The following is a 19789-nucleotide window of genomic DNA, read 5'->3' as shown; positions in this document are numbered from 1 at the left end:
GGGCTGCTCAGGACTCCCGTCCTGACCCTGGCAGCTCATCCTCCCACCCGCCTTGCCCTCCCTCCCCATCCTCCCCATCATCCCTGCACCCTCTATCCCCCCCTCCCACCCGCCCTGCGCCCTCCCTCCCCATCCTCCCACCGCCCTGCGCCCTCCCTCCCCGTCCTCCCACCCCCTGCACCCTCCCTCCCCGTCCTCCCACCCCCCTGCGCCCTCCCTCCCTGTCCTCCCACCCCCTGCGCCCTCCCTCCCCGTCCTCCCACCCCCCTGCGCCCTCCCTCACCGTCCTCCCACCCCCTGCACCCTCCCTCCCCGTCCTCCCACCCCCCTGCACCCTCCCTCCCCATCCTCCCACCCCCTGCACCCTCCCTCCCCGTCCTCGCACCCACCCTGCACCCTCCCTCCCCGTCCTCCCACCCCCTGCACCCTCCCTCCCCGTCCTCCCACCCCCCCTGCACCCCCCTGCACCCTCCCTCCCCCTCCCACCCGCCCTGCACCCTCCATCCCCGTCCTCCCACCCACCCTGCACTTGCCCGTCCATCCCCGTCCTCCCCCATCTGCCCAGCACTCGCCTGTCTGTCACCTGTTCACGTGCGCGTCTGTCCGTCTCCTCCGTCTACCACCCATCTGTATCCGTTCATCTGCTCATTTATCCATTAACCCTTCACATCCATCCGCCCATCCACCTACTCATCCACTCACAGATTCACCCACTCATCACCAAGGCCCACCCAGCATCTGTCCATCCATCTGCCCATCTGTCCATGCATCTATCCATCCGCCCATCCACCTATCCATCCGTCCGTCCATGCATACGTCCATCTGTCCATCCATCCAGCCATCCGTCTGCCCGTCCATCGGCTAACCCGTCCTTTTGTCCGTCCATCCGTCCATCCGTCCATCCCTCCCCACCCCCGGCCTGGCTGGCATGGAGCAGATGCTCCTGACACTGCTGCAGCTCCGAGGACGCAGAGCAGCAAGAGAGACAGGCACCCATCTGGGCTGGAGCGCAAGGCCAGGGCGGCCATGCACTGCACAGGGCCAAGGGGGCCCAGGCCCGCTGGCCAGGCTGTGTGCCCCGGGGGAGGGGAGCGCTTCTCCCAGCACAAAGGGGCCAGCCCGCCCGGAGGGGCTCCTGCCCTGGGTGGGGCATCTTTGCAAAGTGCATCAGGTTATCAATTGGGTCAGCTTGTGGATCCGGTAGGCAGCACTGAATCGAAGAGGGAGGAAGTGCGGTGCCTGGCCCCGCCCCCTCAGGTGGCACGTGCTGGATGTCCCCCTCAAGCCCGGCACCGGCAGACCTTGCTGCAGCCTGGCTGCAGGGTCCCAGGTCGGCCCCACCCCGCCCAGCCGAGGTCGCGTCCCGTGGCTGCACGTTTCCACATGCAGCCGAGGAATCGCAGCACCTGGGGCCCCTCGGCCGGCCCCTCCAGGTGAGCACCCCCGTGCACACGCACAGCCCTCAGCCTGGCTCCCCTCCATCCCGGCAGGCTCTCCTGTGTCCTTGTCACTCACCTGCTCTGCTGTAGCCCCTCCCCCGGGAACACACGCAGGCCAGGGCAGCCGGCACCCCAATCCCTGGGGTCACGTGGCTCTCACTGGGCAAAGAGTGGGGCCAACGAAGTGGCCTGAGCCCGGGATCGGTGTTTTTGCTGCCTAATTATAAAATCCATTGCAACGGAAATCAGAACCGAATGACCTGGCTATTACCAAGAATGCTTTACGCCACAGCCTAAAGAGCTTGCTTTAAAAGCCGGCCGTAAAACCGTCTAATTACTCGATTTCCAAGCCAGCCGTGCGGAAATTCTGTTCCCTCCGTGGACATCGCGGAACTGATTTCTGGCGCAGGGAACTCGGTGACGGTGCACGTGGCTTCAGGCTCCCTGGGGCTGCCGTGTGCCAGCACCGCCCCCGCCGCCCCCGAGCCTCTTTCGGGGCCACTCGGAGAGCTGCGGAGCCCCAGCAGGTGGAGCAGTGGTCAGCGCCCCATCTGCATTACAGAGGAGGCTCCAGGAGGCAGCAGCAGGGACAGCCTCGTGCTTGGTTCAGTGGCCGGCACAGAAGCTGCCTTATCTTGACTACAAATCTCGTAGCCAGCCTGCATGCCCAGCTCCCGTCCATCCACCTGGCTGTCCGTCCACCTGTCTGTCCATCCACCTGTCCGTCCATCTGTCCACCCACCCGGTCTATCCATCCATCCACCTACCCATCTACCCATCCACCCATCCATCCACCTGTCCATCCACCTGTCCATCCATCCGCCCACCCATCCTTCCACTCACCCAGTCACCTACCACCCATCCACGTGCTACTGAGCCACGTGAGGGTACTTTAAAACGTTTGTGGAAAGTGAAAATATAAATTTATTTGGGGACAAATAATTTTGAAATCCACGTGTGCAAGTGTCTTAAAAGTTCACGGAAAACGCACATGCTGGAAAGCACACATGGTTTTAAATTTATTTTTATTTTTTAAAGTGAACTTTTCCTTTTCCACAAACATTTTGAAATACACTCACAGATTCCTCTACACACGGCCTCACCTAACCCTACACGTTCCTCACCTGTCTGTACAGCTGTGCGTCCATCCAACACAGCCACCCCCACCTGTCCACACAGCTGTCACCCACACCCCCACCCCCACCCATCCACACAGCCACCACCCACACTCTCACCTGTCCACACAGCCACCATCCACACCCACACTCTCACCTGTCCACACAGCTGTCACCCACACCCCCACCCCCACCCATCCACACAGCTGTCACCCACACCCTCACCTGTCCACACAGCTGTCACACCCACACCCTCACCTGTCCACACAGTCACCACCCACACCCTCACCTGTCCACACAGCTGTCACCCACACCCACACCTGTCCACACAGCCACCACCCACACCCTCACCTGTCCACACAGCCACCACCCACACCCTCACCTGTCCACACAGCCACCACCCACACTCTCACCTGTCCACACAGCCACCACCCACACTTACACCCCCACCCGTCCACACAGCCACCATCCACACCCACACTCTCACCTGTCCACACAGCTGTCACCCACACCCTCACCTGTCCACACAGCCACCACCCACACTCTCACCTGTCCACACAGCCACCACCCACACTTACACCCCCACCCGTCCACACAGCCACCATCCACACCCACACTCTCACCTGTCCACACAGCTGTCACCCACACCCTCACCTGTCCACACAGCCACCACCCACAATCTCACCTGTCCACACAGCCACCACCCACACCCTCACCCTCACCTGTCCACACAGCCACCACCCACAATCTCACCTGTCCACACAGCTACCACCCACACCCCCACCCATCCACACAGCCACCACCCACAGCCTCACCTGTCCACACAGCCATCATCCATACCCACACCCTCACCCGTCCACACAGCCACCACCCACACCCTCACCTGTCCACACAGCCACCACCCACACCCTCACCTGTCCACACAGCTGTCACCCACACTCACGCCCCCACCCATCCACACAGCCTCCACCCACAGCCTCACCTGTCCACACAGCCACCATCCGCACCCACACCCTCACCTGTCCACACAGCCACCATCCATACCCTCACCTGTCTACACAGTTGTCACACCCACACTCTCACCTGTCCACACAGCCACCATCCACACCCTCACCTGTCCACACAGCCACCACCCACACCCTCACCTGTCCACACAGCTGTCACCCACACTCACGCCCCCACCCATCCACACAGCCTCCACCCACAGCCTCACCTGTCCACACAGCCACCATCCGCACCCACACCCTCACCTGTCCACACAGCCACCATCCATACCCTCACCTGTCTACACAGTTGTCACACCCACACTCTCACCTGTCCACACAGCCACCATCCACACCCTCACCTGTCCACACAGCCACCACCCACACCCTCACCTGTCCACACAGCTGTCACCCACACTTACACCCCCACCCATCCACACAGCCACCACCCACAGCCTCACTTGTCCACACAGCCACCATCCACACCCTCACCTGTCCACACAGTTGTCACACCCACACTCTTACCTGTCCACACAGCCATCATCCACACCCTCACCTGTCCACACAGCCATCATCCACACCCACACCCTTACCTGTCCACACAGCCATCATCCACACCCTCACCTGTCCACACAGCTGTCACCCACACTCACACCCCCACCCGTCCACACAGCTACCACCCACACCCTCACCTGTCCACACAGCTGTCCCACATACCACCACACCCTCACCCGTCCACACAGCCACCATCCACACCCACACCTGTCCACACAGCCGCCATCCACACCCTCACCTGTCCACACAGCCATCATCCATACCCTCTTCCTCACCTGTCCACACAGCCATCAGTCACACCCACACCCTCACCTGTCCACACAGTTGTCACACCCACACTCTTACCTGTCCACACAGCCATCACTCACACCCACACCCTCACCTGTCCACACAGTTGTCACACCCACACTCTTACCTGTCCACACAGCCATCACTCACACCCACACCCTCACCTGTCCACACAGCCATCACTCACACCCACACCCTTACCTGTCCACACAGCCACCATCCATGCCCTCAGCCTCACCTGTCCACACAGCCATCACTCACACCCACCCTGTCCACACAGCCACCACCCACGCCCTACCCTCACCTGTCCACACAGCCACCACCCACGCCCACCCTCACCTGTCCACACAGCCACCACGCCCACCCTCACCCGTCCACACCACCCACGCCCACCCTCACCCGTCCACACGGCCACACTCATGCTATGGTGAGCGCTGGGCACCATCTGGAGACTGCAAGGTCTTGGCACGGACTTGGTTGGCCCCCAGCCGTGCCCCCGCCTCTGCTGCTCGGTCCTCTCCGGGTCTGGAAGCCCCCGGCCCTTTCTCTCCATCCCAGCACCTCTGGGTCACCTGTTTTCCCCGATGTCCTCACCGCCGGCCTGGCCTCGGCATTGCCTCTCGTTTGTCCTGGGCTCTGCTGTGGGGCTGGACCACGGCTCCCAGCCTGCTGTGGACCCGCCTCCCCTTGGGGGCCTCAGTCCTCCTGTGGTGTCCATTTCTGCTGTGTGCCTGACCCTGGGGCCTGGGTCCCCGGCCAGCCACTCCATCAGCCAAGGGCGGTGCTCTAGGAAGAGGACTGCTGTGGTGGCCCAGGCCGCTGAGGGGGGTGGGGAGGGGTCACAGTGTCAGCACGAAGCGTGCGTCCTCAAGGCTGGAGGGTACTGGACGTACATGCGTGTCCCTGTCATCTTGGCCATACATGTGGCCTACATGTGTGTTGCCATCGCCTTGGCCACATGTGTGGCCATTATATGTGGCCATACACACATGTTGCCATCACCTTGGCCACACATGTGGCCATACACGCGTTTGCTGTCATCTCAGCTATACATGTGACTATACATGTGTGTTGCCCTTGCCTTGGCCCTACGTGCATCCTGCTGTCCTCTTGGGTGGCTCAGGAGGCGGGGTTGAGCCAGGGGACTCACTGTGCCCAACCTGGGTGGCCAGGTGGCTCGGCCTCCTGGACCCCAAGGTTGCCCCTGAGGACCTGTGACCCACCCTCTCCTGCCAGCCCCCCGCTGTGGTGTGTCCGCCCCGAGAGACTCTGGGGCTGTCACACACGCACAGGAGGCCTTGGGCTGTGGGTAAGACAGGTGCACAGTTCTGGGTCTTGTCTGGCTCTGGGACAGGGAGCAGGGACCCCCAGATCCTGGCAGTGTGTCCAGGCCAGCGGGGGTGCAGGCAGCTCAGGGAGGAGTGGTGGAGGCTCCCGTGGGCCAGCCGGGTGCTGGGGACCAGGTGCAGTGGAAGGGGGTAAAAGAGTCTGGCACAGGAGCCTGGTCAGTCAGCCGGATCCGGGACAGCCAGCCAGGCTGAGCCAGGCCTGGGGGCTGGGGCGCTCCCCACCAGGCTGCCCTGTCCCCGGCTCAGCTGCTCGGGAGCTGGGCGGCCTCTGGCCAAGCACAGGGAGGCACTGAGTGAGCAGCGCCGGTGGTGCCGTTGCCGTAACAGGAGCCGCTGTCGGTCAAGGCCGCGTCTGCCGGCCCTGCTGCTGTCATTGCTTTTCTGTGGCTGCCGCCTGGCTCAAGCCCCCCCCCACGGCCACGTCTGCTCATCACAGCCGCTCTGCAGGTCATCGGCCAGCACTGTCAGGGCCTGGCCCCAGGGGGAGATGCCTGCCACCCCCCGCCCCTGCCCCTCTAGCCCGTGGTCCCAGGCGCTGTCCTCTCTGGTCCTCATCAGGTCCCTCTGCCCGCCCCTCCTCAGCCCGAGACCCATGAGCCCTGCAGCAGGCTCGGGCTGGGGCGGGAGGTTCACAGCTCTCCCCTGGGGGCTTCCCTCTCCCTGCGCCACCCATGGGGACCCTGCCTCTCCTGTGGGCCCCCAGCTCCCCCGCCCCAGCCCCCTCTCCCGCTCCTGCTGGACCTGACACCTGGCCCGTGTGGTCTCCGTCCGCCTTGTGCCCGCACTGCCACGTGGCCGGGCCCTCCACTCAGTCCAGACTGCCCACCTTCGGGCGTCTCTGGCCGTCACCTGTCCTGGTGCTGGACTGTGTCCCATGTAGACGAGGACCACTTCTCCAGGCACCTGTGCTGAGGTCGGCCATGGGAGGAGCTGTGAGCCTCCCTCTCCCATCTCCTGGGGGAGGAGCTGGCCATGCGCCCGCCACCCACTGGGCTCCGTCCACCCGCCACCACGCAGGGACAGTCGGAGTGACTTCTTCAGCCGAGGACTGGTCGTTGCAGCTTGCAATGAGCTGGGTTCCAGCTTTGTCCTCATTGGAGTCCACGGCTGCTGAATGTCACTGGCCCTGAGCGGATGTCCGTGGCCTTGACCTTTCTGTAGGGACAGTGACGGTCGGGGGGGGGGGCTGAGCGACAGGGACCGCTCCTCCCAGAGAGCACTGAGCCCACTGGCCCGGCAGCAGTGGTCACCTCCTGGTCTCCCATCACGAATGTTGGCCCTGAGTCTCGGGGGACGGCACGTCATTTCCAAAGCTGTCATCTGTCCCCAGGAGGCTGCCGGAGCTGCCGTGGGCGAGACAGCCGGAGGCAGCGAGACGGTCCCTCCCCATCCGGTGCTCCGGCAGGGGCAGATAATGGAGCAAATTGTTCGCTGATCTAATCGCACGTGGTTAATGCAGCTGTCCTGATAACAGACGATGTACCCAAACGCGGTCTCTCCAGGGACCCTCGGCCGGCCACCCTGCCCCCACTGAAAAACGTCCCCAGCAGCCAACAAAATGCGGTGAAGGCCCTGGCAGACCCCCCGGGACAGCGGAGATCCCAGCAGTTACCGGGGGCGGGCGTGGCGGGACTCCCGTGGCAGGAATGCGGCGGGGTTATCCGGCGAGCCTGTAGGCATCAGTGCCGGGACCAAGGTTTGCCGTCTTTAGTCACTGCCGCCCAGGCCCTGGGTTGCCCGAGACCGAGCGGGGACTGTTTGCCTTGTGGTTGAACGTACGAAGGTTCCCGGGCGCTGTGGCGATCTGCCGTGATTACAGGGCAAGCAGTCCCCTGCCAACAGTCAGTGCCATGACCGTGTGTGCCGGGCGCCGAGGCACCGCGGGGCTGCACCCCAGGCCGAGCCACAGCCTGCGCGGGGGCCGTGGCTCTCGGGCTGTGTCTCTGGCCTCCGGGCTGTGGCTTCTTCCTCTGCAGGAGTGACAGGAGCCCACCCACGCCTGCCCCCATCGCCGCCACCCACCAGCGCCCTCCACCCCAAGGAGTCGAGGGTGGGGGCGAGCCCCTGGTGCCTGTGCACGGAGGCCGGGTGTAGGGCTGGGTGGTGTGGGATGACCCCGGGGGCCCGCCCTGTGCCTCCGCCGGCAGTGCTGCAACACGGCCCTGTCCCCTGGCGTGGGCGGCGCTGTCGGGCTCCCGGCCTCTGCCGGCCGTTACGTCTCCTGTGTTTCACACACACAAGGGTCTTTGCGTTTTCTGGCGGCACACGCGTGTGTTTCTGTGTGCACACGAGGGCTGGAGGAGGTTTGTGGAAAGATGGCGTGTGTCGCGCTGTGCTGCGGTGACCTGACTCCGCTCTGTCCACGCAGGCCTCGCCGGCCGAGGTCACCCACTGTACCCCTGCCCTCCCGCTTTTCCCCTCCAGTTGGCCCCTCCCCTCGTGGGTTGATCCATCCCAGGACCCCAGGGCTCACGTGTGTGGGTGCACCCCAGGTGGCCCCTGCAGAGTGCTCTTAGCCGGCCCCGCCCCACGGGCCGACCCCAGCCCCGCGCCCCCACCTCGACAGGGGGCTCGCACCACCCTGGTCACTCCCACACTGACCCGCCCCTGGGAGCGGCCCTGCCGTCCACCCCTGCACAGCCAGGAGCTTGGAGCGTGGCCGTGGCCCCATCTTCTTTTCTCCTCACCGAACCTGAACGTGGACCTGAGACAGCTGCGTGGTCTGCCCTAAGGCAGGTCTCTGGTTCCCTCATCCGGCCACCCCACCTGGGGGCCACCTCCCCTGGGGGCCACCTCCCCTGGCCACCCCACAGCCTCCTAATCTGCCCAGCCTCTTGCGTCTGCCACGGGCATCCCAGGCACAGCGACCCCACTCCCAGGCAGGACGTGCAGGTGCCGCAGGGCGTGGAGGGTGGCAGCAGCCCTGGCCTTGCTGGCAGGCAGGCCACGTGGTGGCCACGTGAGCAGTTTGGTCGTGGGAGAGCCACGGGCCTGGAGGGCTCTGCCAGGCTGGTCTTTGCGGGCAGAAATCCAGGTGCCCATGCCGCCCCCAGAACAGCTCTTGCCGCCTGAAGAGAGAACAGGCGAGGACGGCCGGCCCTCGAGTGTCTGTGACAGATCCCGGTGGGTGACTGGGACCCTCAGGGCAGGAGGGGGCGTGGTCTCCAGTGGGAAGCCGAGGACAGCGGCAGTGGCTGCTCAAGGCCACGCCCCAGCTCCCCCACCCGGCCCTGGTAGCGCCCCGCACTCCGCTCTGCCACCTGGCGTTGGTGCCGGCGGCAATGGTGGCTCCAGGCGGATTCTAATCTGGGACCGGGGCCTGCGTTTGCTTCCCCGCCGCCTCTCCTGCCCTCGGGCCGAGCTTCCGAGAGTCTGAGACAGAAATGTGAGGATGACGACCCTGGTCCTGGGGCCAGGAGTGGGGACCGCGGGGGCTGCCCTGGGCAGAGGGGAGACTGAGAACGCCCCCCCCCCACGCCGGTGCAGGGTCGGTGCCGGCCCCGAGCCCCAGCCCAGGCTTCGCTCCCTGTATCTTCTCCCGGGGGAGGCAGAGCCGCGGCGTGCGGGCCTCGCTGCAGCAGACTGGGGCGCGGGCCCCACCCTCGGAGGAGCGGGGGGGGGGGGAGCCGCGTGCGGAGAGGCAGTGTGGCCGGAGGAGGCGGATGTCCGGCGGGCACAGGGACCCACATGGGCGCAGCTGCCCTGGTAGGCAGGGGTGCTGTCCGCTCCTCCTGGGGAGCCCGAGCAGGGTGTCCAGGGCTCCAGGAGAGGCAGGGACTGAGTGCCAGCTCAGGCCTATCCTGCCCACCCCACCTGCCCACCCCCACCTGCCCACCCCCACCTGTCCACCCTCACCTGTCCACCCTCCACCTGCTCACCCTCCACCTGCCCAGCCCCACCTGCCCACCCTCTACCTGCCCACCCCCACCTGCCCACCCTCTACCTGCCCACCCTCTACCTGCTCACCCCCACCTGCCCACCCCCACCTGCCCACCCCCACCTGCCCAGCCCCACCTGCCCACCCCCACCTGCCCAGCCCCACCTGCCCAGCCCACCTGCCCAGCCCCACCTGCCCACCCTCTACCTGTCTACCCCCACCTGCTCACCCCCACCTGCCCACCCCCACCTGCCCACCCCCACCTGCCCAGCCCCACCTGCCCAGCCCCCTCCCACACCAGCTCCCACCGAGAGCCCTGGGGACGGGGACCTGTGTGTCAGAGCCCTCTGTGATCTCGAAGAAGGGGCCCCACAGCCTGGCCTTCCCCCTTCTGGTCAGAAACCCGTGCCCAAGGCTCGGGACGGTCCTGCCGGCTTCTGCAGTCTTTGAGATTGGGGGGCTCTTTCTGGACTCTTCCGAGTCTGTTGCCTCGGGCTGCGTGTCTGTCAGCTGCCTGGCTGGCAGTGCGGGGACGCCTCGCCCTGGGGGTGCTGCGCCTGCCTGGCAGGTGAGCTGTGAAGGAAGAGGCTGGCCGAGCGGGCCGGCACCTGCCTCTGGCCAAGCCGGGCCCTGCAGTCAGCGAGCCATTTCTGAGATTCCCAGGAAGCACATCCGCCACCCCCGCTCTCCGAACGCCACAGCCTCCCGTGCCCCAGAGCCTCACGCCGGTGCCACGTGTTTCCCCGGAATGGGAAGCGGTAAAAATACACCGCTCAAAATAGAGCTGGCTCCCAGCCTGGGCGGGCAGCCCGAGCCTCCGCGCTAATTGACTTGTTCTCTCCGCACCGGCCCCTCTCCCCTTGTCAGCACTTGTCGCCCGCCGTCCCCGCCCGCGGCTTCACCCGGCTCGGAGGCCAAACACTGCGGCTGAGGCAGCTGCCCGGCCCCCGGCCAGAACTCGGGCTTCCTGGCGCCGCCTGGCAGGGAAAACCCGAGCCCGATGTGGTGGGCACGCCGCCCTTGTGCCCGGGCCCTGCGGCACCTACGTCTGGACAGGGCCTGCGTCCTGGGCCGGATCTGACCACAGGGAAGGCGCGGGCTCTGCCCAGCGACCCAGACAAAGGCCACCACGTGGATGCATAGGGCACTGGGTTGGCGGCAGGGGAAGGAGTGGGGTAGACGCCACATCCCAGAAGGCTTCCTGGAGGAGGGGGCCTTTGGGACGAGCCTGGGTGGACAGGTTTCCTTCCAAGGGGAAGGACCTTCGGTGTATACAGACTCGGCTCATGCGAGGCGCACCTGCCGAGCAGATACCAGAAGTGAATGAGAGGCCGGCGGCGCTGGGGCGGTCCCCAGGAGACTGGGAGGGAACAATTTCATTTCCTCACACGCGGTCTTTTTGTTGTTTGGGAAAATTTGAATTTGAGTCTGAATTGCCCAGGCAGGCCTTGGTCTCACTGTTCTGCAAATGGGGCAGGGGCGGGGGCTGACACTGGGAGCCGGCATCTCACATGTGCGCTGGTTCGAGTCCCGGCTGCTCCACTTCCGATCCAGCTCCCTGCTGTGGCCTGGGAAAGCAGTGGAGGATGGCCCAAGTCCTTGGGCCCCTGCACCCGTGTAGGAGACCCGGAAGAAGCGCCTGGCCCTGCCCTGGCCGTTGTGGGCATTCAGGGAGTGAACCAGCAAATGGAAGGCCTCCCCCACCCCCACCCCCTTCTCTCCCTCTCTCTGCCACTCTGCCTTTTGAATAATGTTAAAAAGAAGGGACCATCTGAGCTACGTGGACAGGCACAGGGGGTTTGGGGTCTTGCCCACATGAGCCACACTCGGGGCCCTCGTGTCCTCCTGGGGCTCCACCTTCCAGGACATGGCCAAATCCCAGAGGAGGCTCAGGGTCCAAGGTGGGCGGGGCCTGGGGTCCCACCTCCTGCAGCGGCAGAGGCTGTGGGGAGACAGGGCCCGCTGGGAGAGCCAGGAAGCCCAGCCCAGGCTGCTAGAAGGGACCATCGCACAGGAAATCCCACCCCCACCTGGGGACCGCCCACGGCCTAAGCACCTCCCGCCTGGCCCGCAAGCCGCCCTCCTGTTTGTCCCTGTGGCTTGGAGGCGCCAGCCCGGGAGCCATATCCCCTTCTTGCGTGACCACGGCCCCGTGGCTGGGCCTCCCGGTGTCCCCCGCCCTGCTGCTTCCCTGAGCGCGTCACGTCTCCCCAGGCAGGCGGGCAGCAGTCCCTGGCCCCGCCCATGGGCCCCGCCCCGGGCCCCGCGACCCCTCTCCTGGAACGCGCCTCTGCCCGCTGCGGGGGAGGGGAGGGCTCTGTGCTGCCGGGGCCAGCTCACGTTCCTGGGCAGCCCACGACGACCGCCCGGAAAGAAAAAGCCGATCCCCCGATCGCTGTTCCCGGGAGGCGGGTGCCGTGTGCGACCCTGATTCACGCTCCGGGTGCTAAACTGACCTCCAGAGACAGCTCAGGCTTCGGTGAGGCTGAGGCCGAGGGGCGCCCGCCCCCTGCTCGCCCGTGCTGCTCGCCGCCGCCTCCTGGGCCCTGTGTGACAGCACCGCTCTGCCCTCCTGTGCCTGCATCTCCTGGAGCCACAGAGGTGGCGATGGCACAGGGAGAGTCCCCCCCCCCCGCCCCGCATTCTGTGCCGAGGGCCCCCAGCTGTCCCTGCGCTCGCTCCAGGCCAGGGACCCGCAGAAGGCGCTGCTGTCATTCTCCCCATTTCACCAACAGGGAAACTGAGGCACGGGATGGGAGGTGGACTCGCCTGGGGCTGCACCGGCCTGGACTGGAACCAGGTTCCCGGGAGACAGTGCCCCTCGCCCGTCCTCCCCAGGGACGACTCATGCATTCGCTCAGCAAACGGTGCAGCCCCAGCCCTGCAGGGAGGGGGTGAGGAGGGAGGGTCGCTGTGACCACAGACAGGGCCTCTGTCCCCCAGGGTGACAGTCCCAAGGAAGGCAGGTGGCCTTGGGGCTGGGTGCTCACCCCAGCCCGGGGCAGGAGGGCCCACTGAGGATCTCCGGCTGAGTGGGGCCTGGGGAGTGGCCAGCCGGAGCCCACAGGGCACACAGGAGGCCAGCAGGCCAGAGGGAGGCCGGGCCTGCCAGGGCCTAGGGGGGCCCCTGGGGGATCGCGTCTGCATGGTGTGGGAGGAGCCAAGGGGAGTCTCGGCAGGTGGGGGCTAGACCCACGGGGTGCGGTTGGAGGGGCCAGCCTTCCCCACCGTGCTCCAGGGGGTGAGGGACCAGGTGGCCCTGGGTGCTGGTCATTCTCTCTGGGTGGCCCTGGGCGCTGGTCATTCTCTCTGGGTGGCCCTGGGCACTGGTCATTCTCAGTATGGGTGGCCCTGGGCGTGGGTCATTCTCTGTATGGGTGGCCCTGGGCGTGAGTCATTCTCTGTATGGGTGGCCCTGGGCGTGAGTCATTCTCTGTATGGGTGGCCCTGGGTGTGGGTCATTCTCGGTACGGGTGGCCCTGGGCTCGCTGGCCCCACCTTTCTCCTCACCTGCAAAGCCTTCCTGTGGCCTGCAGCATGGACAGTGGGGCCAGGCCAGGGACAGGGGACACTGCACACTGCCTGGTGGGCCCCGCTCAGCCAACAGGGAGCTGTGAGGCGGGCACAGTGCTGGCTCTGCAGAGTCCTGTGGCCGTCCCGGGCGGGCGGCCTGGAGGAGGCGGCTGCCCGGGCAGAGCCGTCCTGTGCCTCCGTCCCGGTCTTGCTGGTCTCTCCCCGCCGACGTGGCGCCCAGGCCCGGGGCCTTCCCGGGCACTGTGGTGACGCTGCCCTTCCCCCCAGATCGTCCTGGTGAGCTCCTCGCTCAGCGACCGGGAGCAGAGCCTGTTCGTGAGCACGGACGAGGGCGCCAGCTTCCAGAGGCAGCAGGTGCCCTTCTCCGTGGAGACGCTCATCTTCCACCCCAGGGACGAGGACAAGGTGCTGGCCTACACCCGGGAGAGCAAGGTAGGTGCAGCTCGGGGCCGCGGGCCTCACGGCACCGGGAGAGTGCCCCGCCCGGCGGGAGGGCCTGGCCCACGGCCGCCACGCGCGCACACGAGTCCTGGTCCTCGGTGCCGTCCGCGTCGGGGGAGTGAGCGAGGGGGGAGGCAGGTGCGGGGGCAGAGGTGACGGAGGGTCTCATCTACTCCGGGAGGGGTCGGTGGCAGGGAGGGGTCGGTGGAGGGAGGGGAGGGTGACAGGGAGGGGACGGTGGAGGGAGGGGAGGGTGGCAGGGAGGGGACGGTGGCAGGGAGGGGAGGGTGACAGGGAGGGGAGGGTGGCAGGGAGGGGTCGGTGGCAGGGAGGGGACGGTGACAGGGAGGGGAGCGTGGCAGGGAGGGGACGGTGGCAGGGAGGGGACGGTGGCAGGGAGGAGGTGACAGTGAGCAGATGGTGGCAGGGAGGGGTCGGTGGCAGGGAGGAGGTGGCAGTGGGTAGCCTGACGTGTGGGTGGCCGTGATGAGCTGGCAGCGTGTGGCGGCCGTGCGTGGCGGCCGTGGCCCGCGGTGCAGTGCGCAGTGTCAGCGCTGCTGTGGGGTGTCTGCCCGGGCTGACTCCCGCTCCGGCAGGCACCGCACGTCGTCTCCACCACGGCGTTCTGAAGCAGCAGGCTGACACTGAGTGGGTGGGCTGTGTGGACGGGGTGGACGGAGGGTCTGGTGGGGACACGGGCTGACAGACGAGGGGAAGCGCCATGAGCAGGGGGTGGGCTGCTGGCTGACCGGGTGCACGGGGGTGGGTGGATGGGCGGTTGGCGTGGCGGATGGGACGATTGGTGGGTGGGCGTGGTTTGTGGATGGGAGCGGGCAGATGCATGGGGACACACGTGAGTGGCAGGTGGGTGGATGGTGGGGGCTGATGGCTGCCTAGATGGGTGGGTGAGCGACTTCTACCCAGCGGGCACCCGCCGAGCCCCTCCAAGGTGAGACTCCTGCTTGGACGGAGCCTGGCTCCCGCCAGCCCTCTGTGCCCAGGTGTGCCTTGCAGCTGGCCTGGCAGCCCCTCTGCTGGTGCGGGTCCGAGCAGCCCGGGTTCTCTGCTCAGATCCGCTTGCTGGCAGGGTCGCGGGCGCCTGCTCTTAGAGCGTGGCTGACTCACCGTAGGAGTCACCTCACTCCCCGCCGAGAGCCTCTCCCGCTCCCAGCACTGGGAGAAACCGACCAGAGCTCAGAGCTACCAGTAAGGGAGGGAGGACTCGTCTGGGTGGGCAAGCTGGGAGGACTGCCTGGAGGAGGAGGTTTGACCACGGACAGACTGGCTCAGACCGGGGTGGGTGGGTGTTAGTGTTTTAATATAACTTCAGAGCCATAGGAGGACCACACGAGAAAGCGACGCAGGGAGCCCCCACCCCTCCAGGGCCCTCCAGCCCTCAGTAAGCGGGCCCCGTGACAGGCAGGAAGGGGAGGAGCCCCCGCGATGGGGTGGGCGGAGCCACGGGCTCAGTGGCCCCGTGCTGGTGCCCAGCCGCCCTCCGAGCCTCAGCACCCCCCTCAGGGCTCCCCAGTCCTCAGACCCTGAGCTTCTGTGGGAGCCCCGGGAGCCGCGGCAGGAACGATCGGTCGGGCCGGGCGAGTGAGCAGGAAGGGGGTGCAGGGGTGGCGGAGCCTCCCGAGGTGTTGGGAGGGCTGGGGGAGGGGCTTCAGGCGCTTCCGCACGTGCCCTTCAGGGGCTGGGGTCCCGCCGCCACTGGGGCCACGGCCACGTGCTGGAGGCAGCGCTGTGGCAGCTCCCACAGAGCCACGGTTGGACACAGGGGGCGGGGCTCAGCTGGGCCGGGGCCTTGCTGCTGGCAGAAGTGCCCCAGAGGGCCCGGGCCACACCTGGCCCCCCGACGCCCCCCAGCCCCCCCCCCCCCAGTGTGTCCCTGGGAGGCAGTGTGAAGCGGCACCGTGGCTCTGCCCACGGGTGTTTGCCGGGCTCTGCTCCGTGCCTGGCCCCATGCCGCCGGCCTCACAGGGCACCTGGGCTCCTTGCCCTCGTGAGGCCCAGATGCCCAGGGAAACCGGCTCAGAGCGGCTTGGGAACGGGGCCACAGGGCTGTGCGTGGTGGAGCCCGCCAGGAGCCAGCCTGCCGGTGTCCTGAGACCCGCCCTGAGCCATCACGGCTGGCGGCTCATGTTACAGAGGGGAAACTGAGGCAGGGAAGTGGCAGGGCCACCCTCCGCACCGCCGGCATCCTGTGTGAGTGCTGGTTCGAGTCCCGGCTGCTCCACTCCCGATCCAGCTCCCTGCTATGGCCCGGGAAGGCAGCAGCGTGAGCCCCGGCACCCGCGTGGGAGACACCGACGGGGCTCCTGGCTTCAGCCTGGCCCAGCCCGGCCGATGCAGCCTGTGGGGAGTGGACCAGTGGAGGGAAGACACCCTGTTCTCTGTCAAATCGATCAATCAATCATTTTCAAAAAGACAAAATTATATTTAGAAGCTCCAGTGCTTGGCCACAGAGCATGCGCCCTGAAACCTGAGCCAGGCCCCTGTGGTGGACCCCACCCCCTCCTGGCCCCTGCCCCTCACAGGGGTTACAGAATTCCTGCTGCTCGCCTAACTCAGCACACCTCCCCTGGGAGGTCTCCCTGGATTTCACCCTCATCCCCTGGCTCCCACAGCTGCCCTGTGGGTGGGTCTGGCTCTTGGTGGCGCCCTCTCCCCCGCCAGCCGTCAGCCTCCCGGGGTCGGTGCAGGGCCTCGTGTGGCGTCTGCGCGGCCAGGCTGCCCTCCCCACCCCCGGGAGCCCCTGCGGTGGCCGCCGCCGCCTCCGTGCACCTGTTCCTGACCGCGTGACCCAGCTCTCTTCTCCTCCCGAAGCTGCTCGTGTCGTCCGACCTGGGGAAGAAGTGGACGCTTCTGCGGGAGCGAGTGGCCAAGGACCACGTGTTCTGGTGAGAGCCCCGTCCGCCGGGCAGCGGGAGGCCCCTCCCTGCCTCGGCCCCCAGCCCTGTGCCCTCCTCGTCCGGGGGGGGGGTGGCGTCTGGAATGGTGGAGGCCGGGGGCTCAGACCCAGGTTTGCACCGTGAACCAGGAGTGTGGCCCGACACGCAGCAGGGGCCGCCCTGAGCCCCCGTTCCCTCCCCAGCCCAGGCCAAGCCGAGGCCGGCTCAGGGCCCGGCACATAGTGGGCCTGCACAGAGCCCGGCGCATAGTGGGCTGCACGGGGCCGGCTCAGGGCCCGGCGCATAGTGGGCTGCACGGGGCCTGCACAGAGCCCGGTGCGTAGTGGGCTGCACAGGGCCAGCTCAGGGCCCGGCGCGTAGTGGGCTGCATGGGGCCTGCACAGAGCCCGGTGCGTAGTGGGCTGCACGGGGCCTGCACAGAGCCCGGTGCATAGTGGGCTGCACGGGGCCTTCACAGAGCCTGGCGCGTAGTGGGCTGCACGGGGCCGGCTCAGGGCCCGGCGCATAGTGGGCTGCACGGGGCCGGCTCAGGGCCCGGCGCATAGTGGGCTGCATGGGGCCAGCTCAGGGCCCGGCGCATAGTGGGCTGCTGCTGGCCTCCCTCCTCCCAGCCCCTGCCCGCCTCACTAGCGTGGCCTCTAGTCCCTGGGCCCTGCTGCCCCACCGGGGCCTGGGCTCCCCGCCGGGGCCGGCGCGTCACCCTGCTCTGCCGCTGCTGTGTGCCGTGGGCGGCAGGGACCTGTCCCAGACGCGCCCTCAACCCCGGACCGCAGAGGAGCCAAGCAGGGCGGGGCAGCTCCTGGGCAGAGTGCGCGTGGTGCCGTGGACCCCGACCGGGGCAGAGCGCTGGCCTCGGCACACCAACAAAGGAACTCCGATGCGTGAGACGTGTGTGTCGGGTGCGGGCGTGAGGGGTGAGCCCTCGGCCAAGGTGCCCGGCCACTGGACAGTAGACAAAGTCCAGGAGCCCACAGGTGCCTCCCCCAGCTGTGGCCCTACCAGTTCTGGTAAAACCCCTTTCTCGGTGCACACAGACATGCACACGTATGCACCCACGAATAGTGCACGCGTGTGCATGTGCACCTATGTTCATGCGTGTGTGCACCTGTGCAACCTATGCAAATAGTGCACGTAGCAGATTTGCACAGACATGCATGCACAGGCACACGCGTGTGCACACTTGTGCCGTCTCTCATTCACGTTCTCACGGGTGCCCAGGCCTGCCCACCAGGCCACAGCCCCGCCTGCACTGGAGACGCTGACGAAATCGCTCCTCCCCTCCCGCTCCGCGGTTGTTGGTAGCTTCCTGCCGGCACCGGCGGGGTCTGGCTCCCCGGCTCCCCGGCTCTCCTGTCCTTGCCCGGCTGCCCGGCTCCCCAGCCCCTGGTGTCCGTGCCCTTTGCCTGGAGGAGAAGTGGTCACTGCCGAGGGAAAGTAGGGTCCTTCCTGGTGGGGTCGCCGAAGTCCCCTGCTGGGCCCCCAGCTGCTGGGCCAGGGGATGCCAGGGCCCCCGGGCTCACAGCGGGGCAGGCAGCGGGGGGAGGGTGGGGGAGGGGAGCAGGCGGCGAGGGCGTTGCTCGGTCCAGGGCTGTGTGGGTCCCAGGCCAGGCCAAGGAGCCACGTGTGGAATGAGCGAGCCCACACGGCCAGAGATGGAGGGCGGGGTCTGTCCATGTCTGTGTGTCTGAGGGTGGTGGTTGTGTGTGCATGGGGGTTCTGTGTGTGTCTGTGTGTCTGAGGGTGGTGGTCTGTGTGTGTGTATGGGGGAGTCTGTGTGTGTCTGTGTGTCTGAGGGTGGTGGTCTATGTGTGTATATGGGGGTGTCTGTGTGTGTCTGAGGGTGGTGGTTGTGTGTGCATGGGGGAGTCTGTCCGTGTGTCAGAGGGTGGTGGTCTGGAGTGGGGAGATCTGTCCATGTGGTGGGGGTCTGTCCGTGCCTGTGTCTGAGGGTAGTGGTCTGTGTGTACGGGGGGGTCTGTCCGTGTCCATGTTTCTGGGGCGTGGTTCCTTCCATGTCCGTGGGGGGGGGTCTGTCCGTGTCCATGTGTCTGAGGCTGACCTCTGACCTCTGACCAGAGTGAGAACCTCCTAAGGACAGGGGCCACCGCCCGGTGCCCTCTCCACGTCCAGCCCCAGCCCAGGACAGGCACAGAATAGGAGCTCAGTAAATTCACGGATGTCTGCCCATGGATGGACGGACGGACGGATGGACTGATGGGTGGGTAGACTGATGGGTGGGTAGACGGATGGTGGGTAGATGGATGGTGGGTAGACGGATGGGTGGGTAGACGGATGGTGGGTAGACGGATGGGTGGGTAGACGGATGGTGGGTAGGCTGATGGTGGGTAGACGGATGGTGGGTAGACGGATGGTGGGTAGGCTGATGGTGGGTAGACGGATGGTGGGTAGACGGATGGTGGGTAGACGGATGGGTGGGTAGACGGATGGGTGGGTAGACGGATGGGTGGGTAGACGGATGGTGGGTAGACGAATGGACAGAAGAACAGATGCATAGATGGACGAGCAGATCATGGGGAACAGACGCACGGATGGGAGGACGGATGCCTGCCCACGTGATTGGATGATGGACAGACAGATGGACAGGCGGATGGGAGGACGGATGCCTGCCCACGTGATTGGATGATGGATGGACGGATGGACAGGCGGATGGGAGGACGGATGCCTGCCCACGTGATTGGATGACGGACAGACAGATGGACAGATGAGTCGATGGATGGGGCAGACGTGGATGCATGGACGGGTGGACAGACAGATGGACAGGTGGTGGTGACGGAGCCTCCCCCGGTCTGTGCTGTCTTAGAGGGAGAGGCCGAGTATTGTCCATGCCGCGTCCTTGGTCCCCGGCCCATAGTGTGGGTGCCGAGTCTGTGTGAGGACACAGGTGATGGGCACGGGTGTGACCTGAGCACGGGAGTGAGTGGGGCCCCTGCCATCGGCGCAGTGCCAGCCCGGGCCCTGTCCCTGGCTCCTGGGTGCCACAGGAGGGGCGCCGCCTAAACCCGGCAGAACTGCTGCCCATGGTCCGGGAGTGGCCGGGGCTCACACGCCGGGCCCCGTCCAGCCACTCCCCGCCTGGGCGGGGCAGCCTGCGAGGGCTCAGGGGGTGTCTAGGGTGGGGGCTGCTGAGACCGTGGACAGGAGGGTGGGGCCACCGAGCCGCAGCCCCCCATCCGCCACTCCATGGCTGCCGCGACATTTTGTGGTAGAGCCATGCATGGCTAGCAAGGCGGTGTGTGCCGACAGGGGTGGTGGACCTGTGGCCCGTTAGCCGT

General features: G+C 66.6%; 1 protein-coding gene across 3 annotated transcripts in view; it reads left to right on the top strand.

Moving 5' to 3' along the window:
* SORCS2 (sortilin related VPS10 domain containing receptor 2) overlaps positions 1-19789 on the top strand; it is a 218855-nt gene that overhangs the window by 168457 nt on the left and 30609 nt on the right. For all 3 annotated transcript variants that reach the window (XM_070069545.2, XM_070069546.2, XM_089325237.1), the window contains exons 4-5: positions 13408-13572; positions 16411-16484. In XM_070069545.2, the coding sequence (XP_069925646.2) occupies positions 13408-13572; positions 16411-16484 (239 nt within the window). The remainder of the gene's footprint in view (positions 1-13407; positions 13573-16410; positions 16485-19789) is intronic.

This window comes from Oryctolagus cuniculus, chromosome 2 (genome assembly GCF_051225735.1).
Source record: "Oryctolagus cuniculus isolate XC-2025 breed Fujian yellow rabbit chromosome 2, ASM5122573v1, whole genome shotgun sequence".
NCBI lineage: Eukaryota > Metazoa > Chordata > Mammalia > Lagomorpha > Leporidae > Oryctolagus > Oryctolagus cuniculus.
Note: the sequence above shows the minus strand (reverse complement) of the source record. Positions and strands in the feature narration are given on the sequence as shown.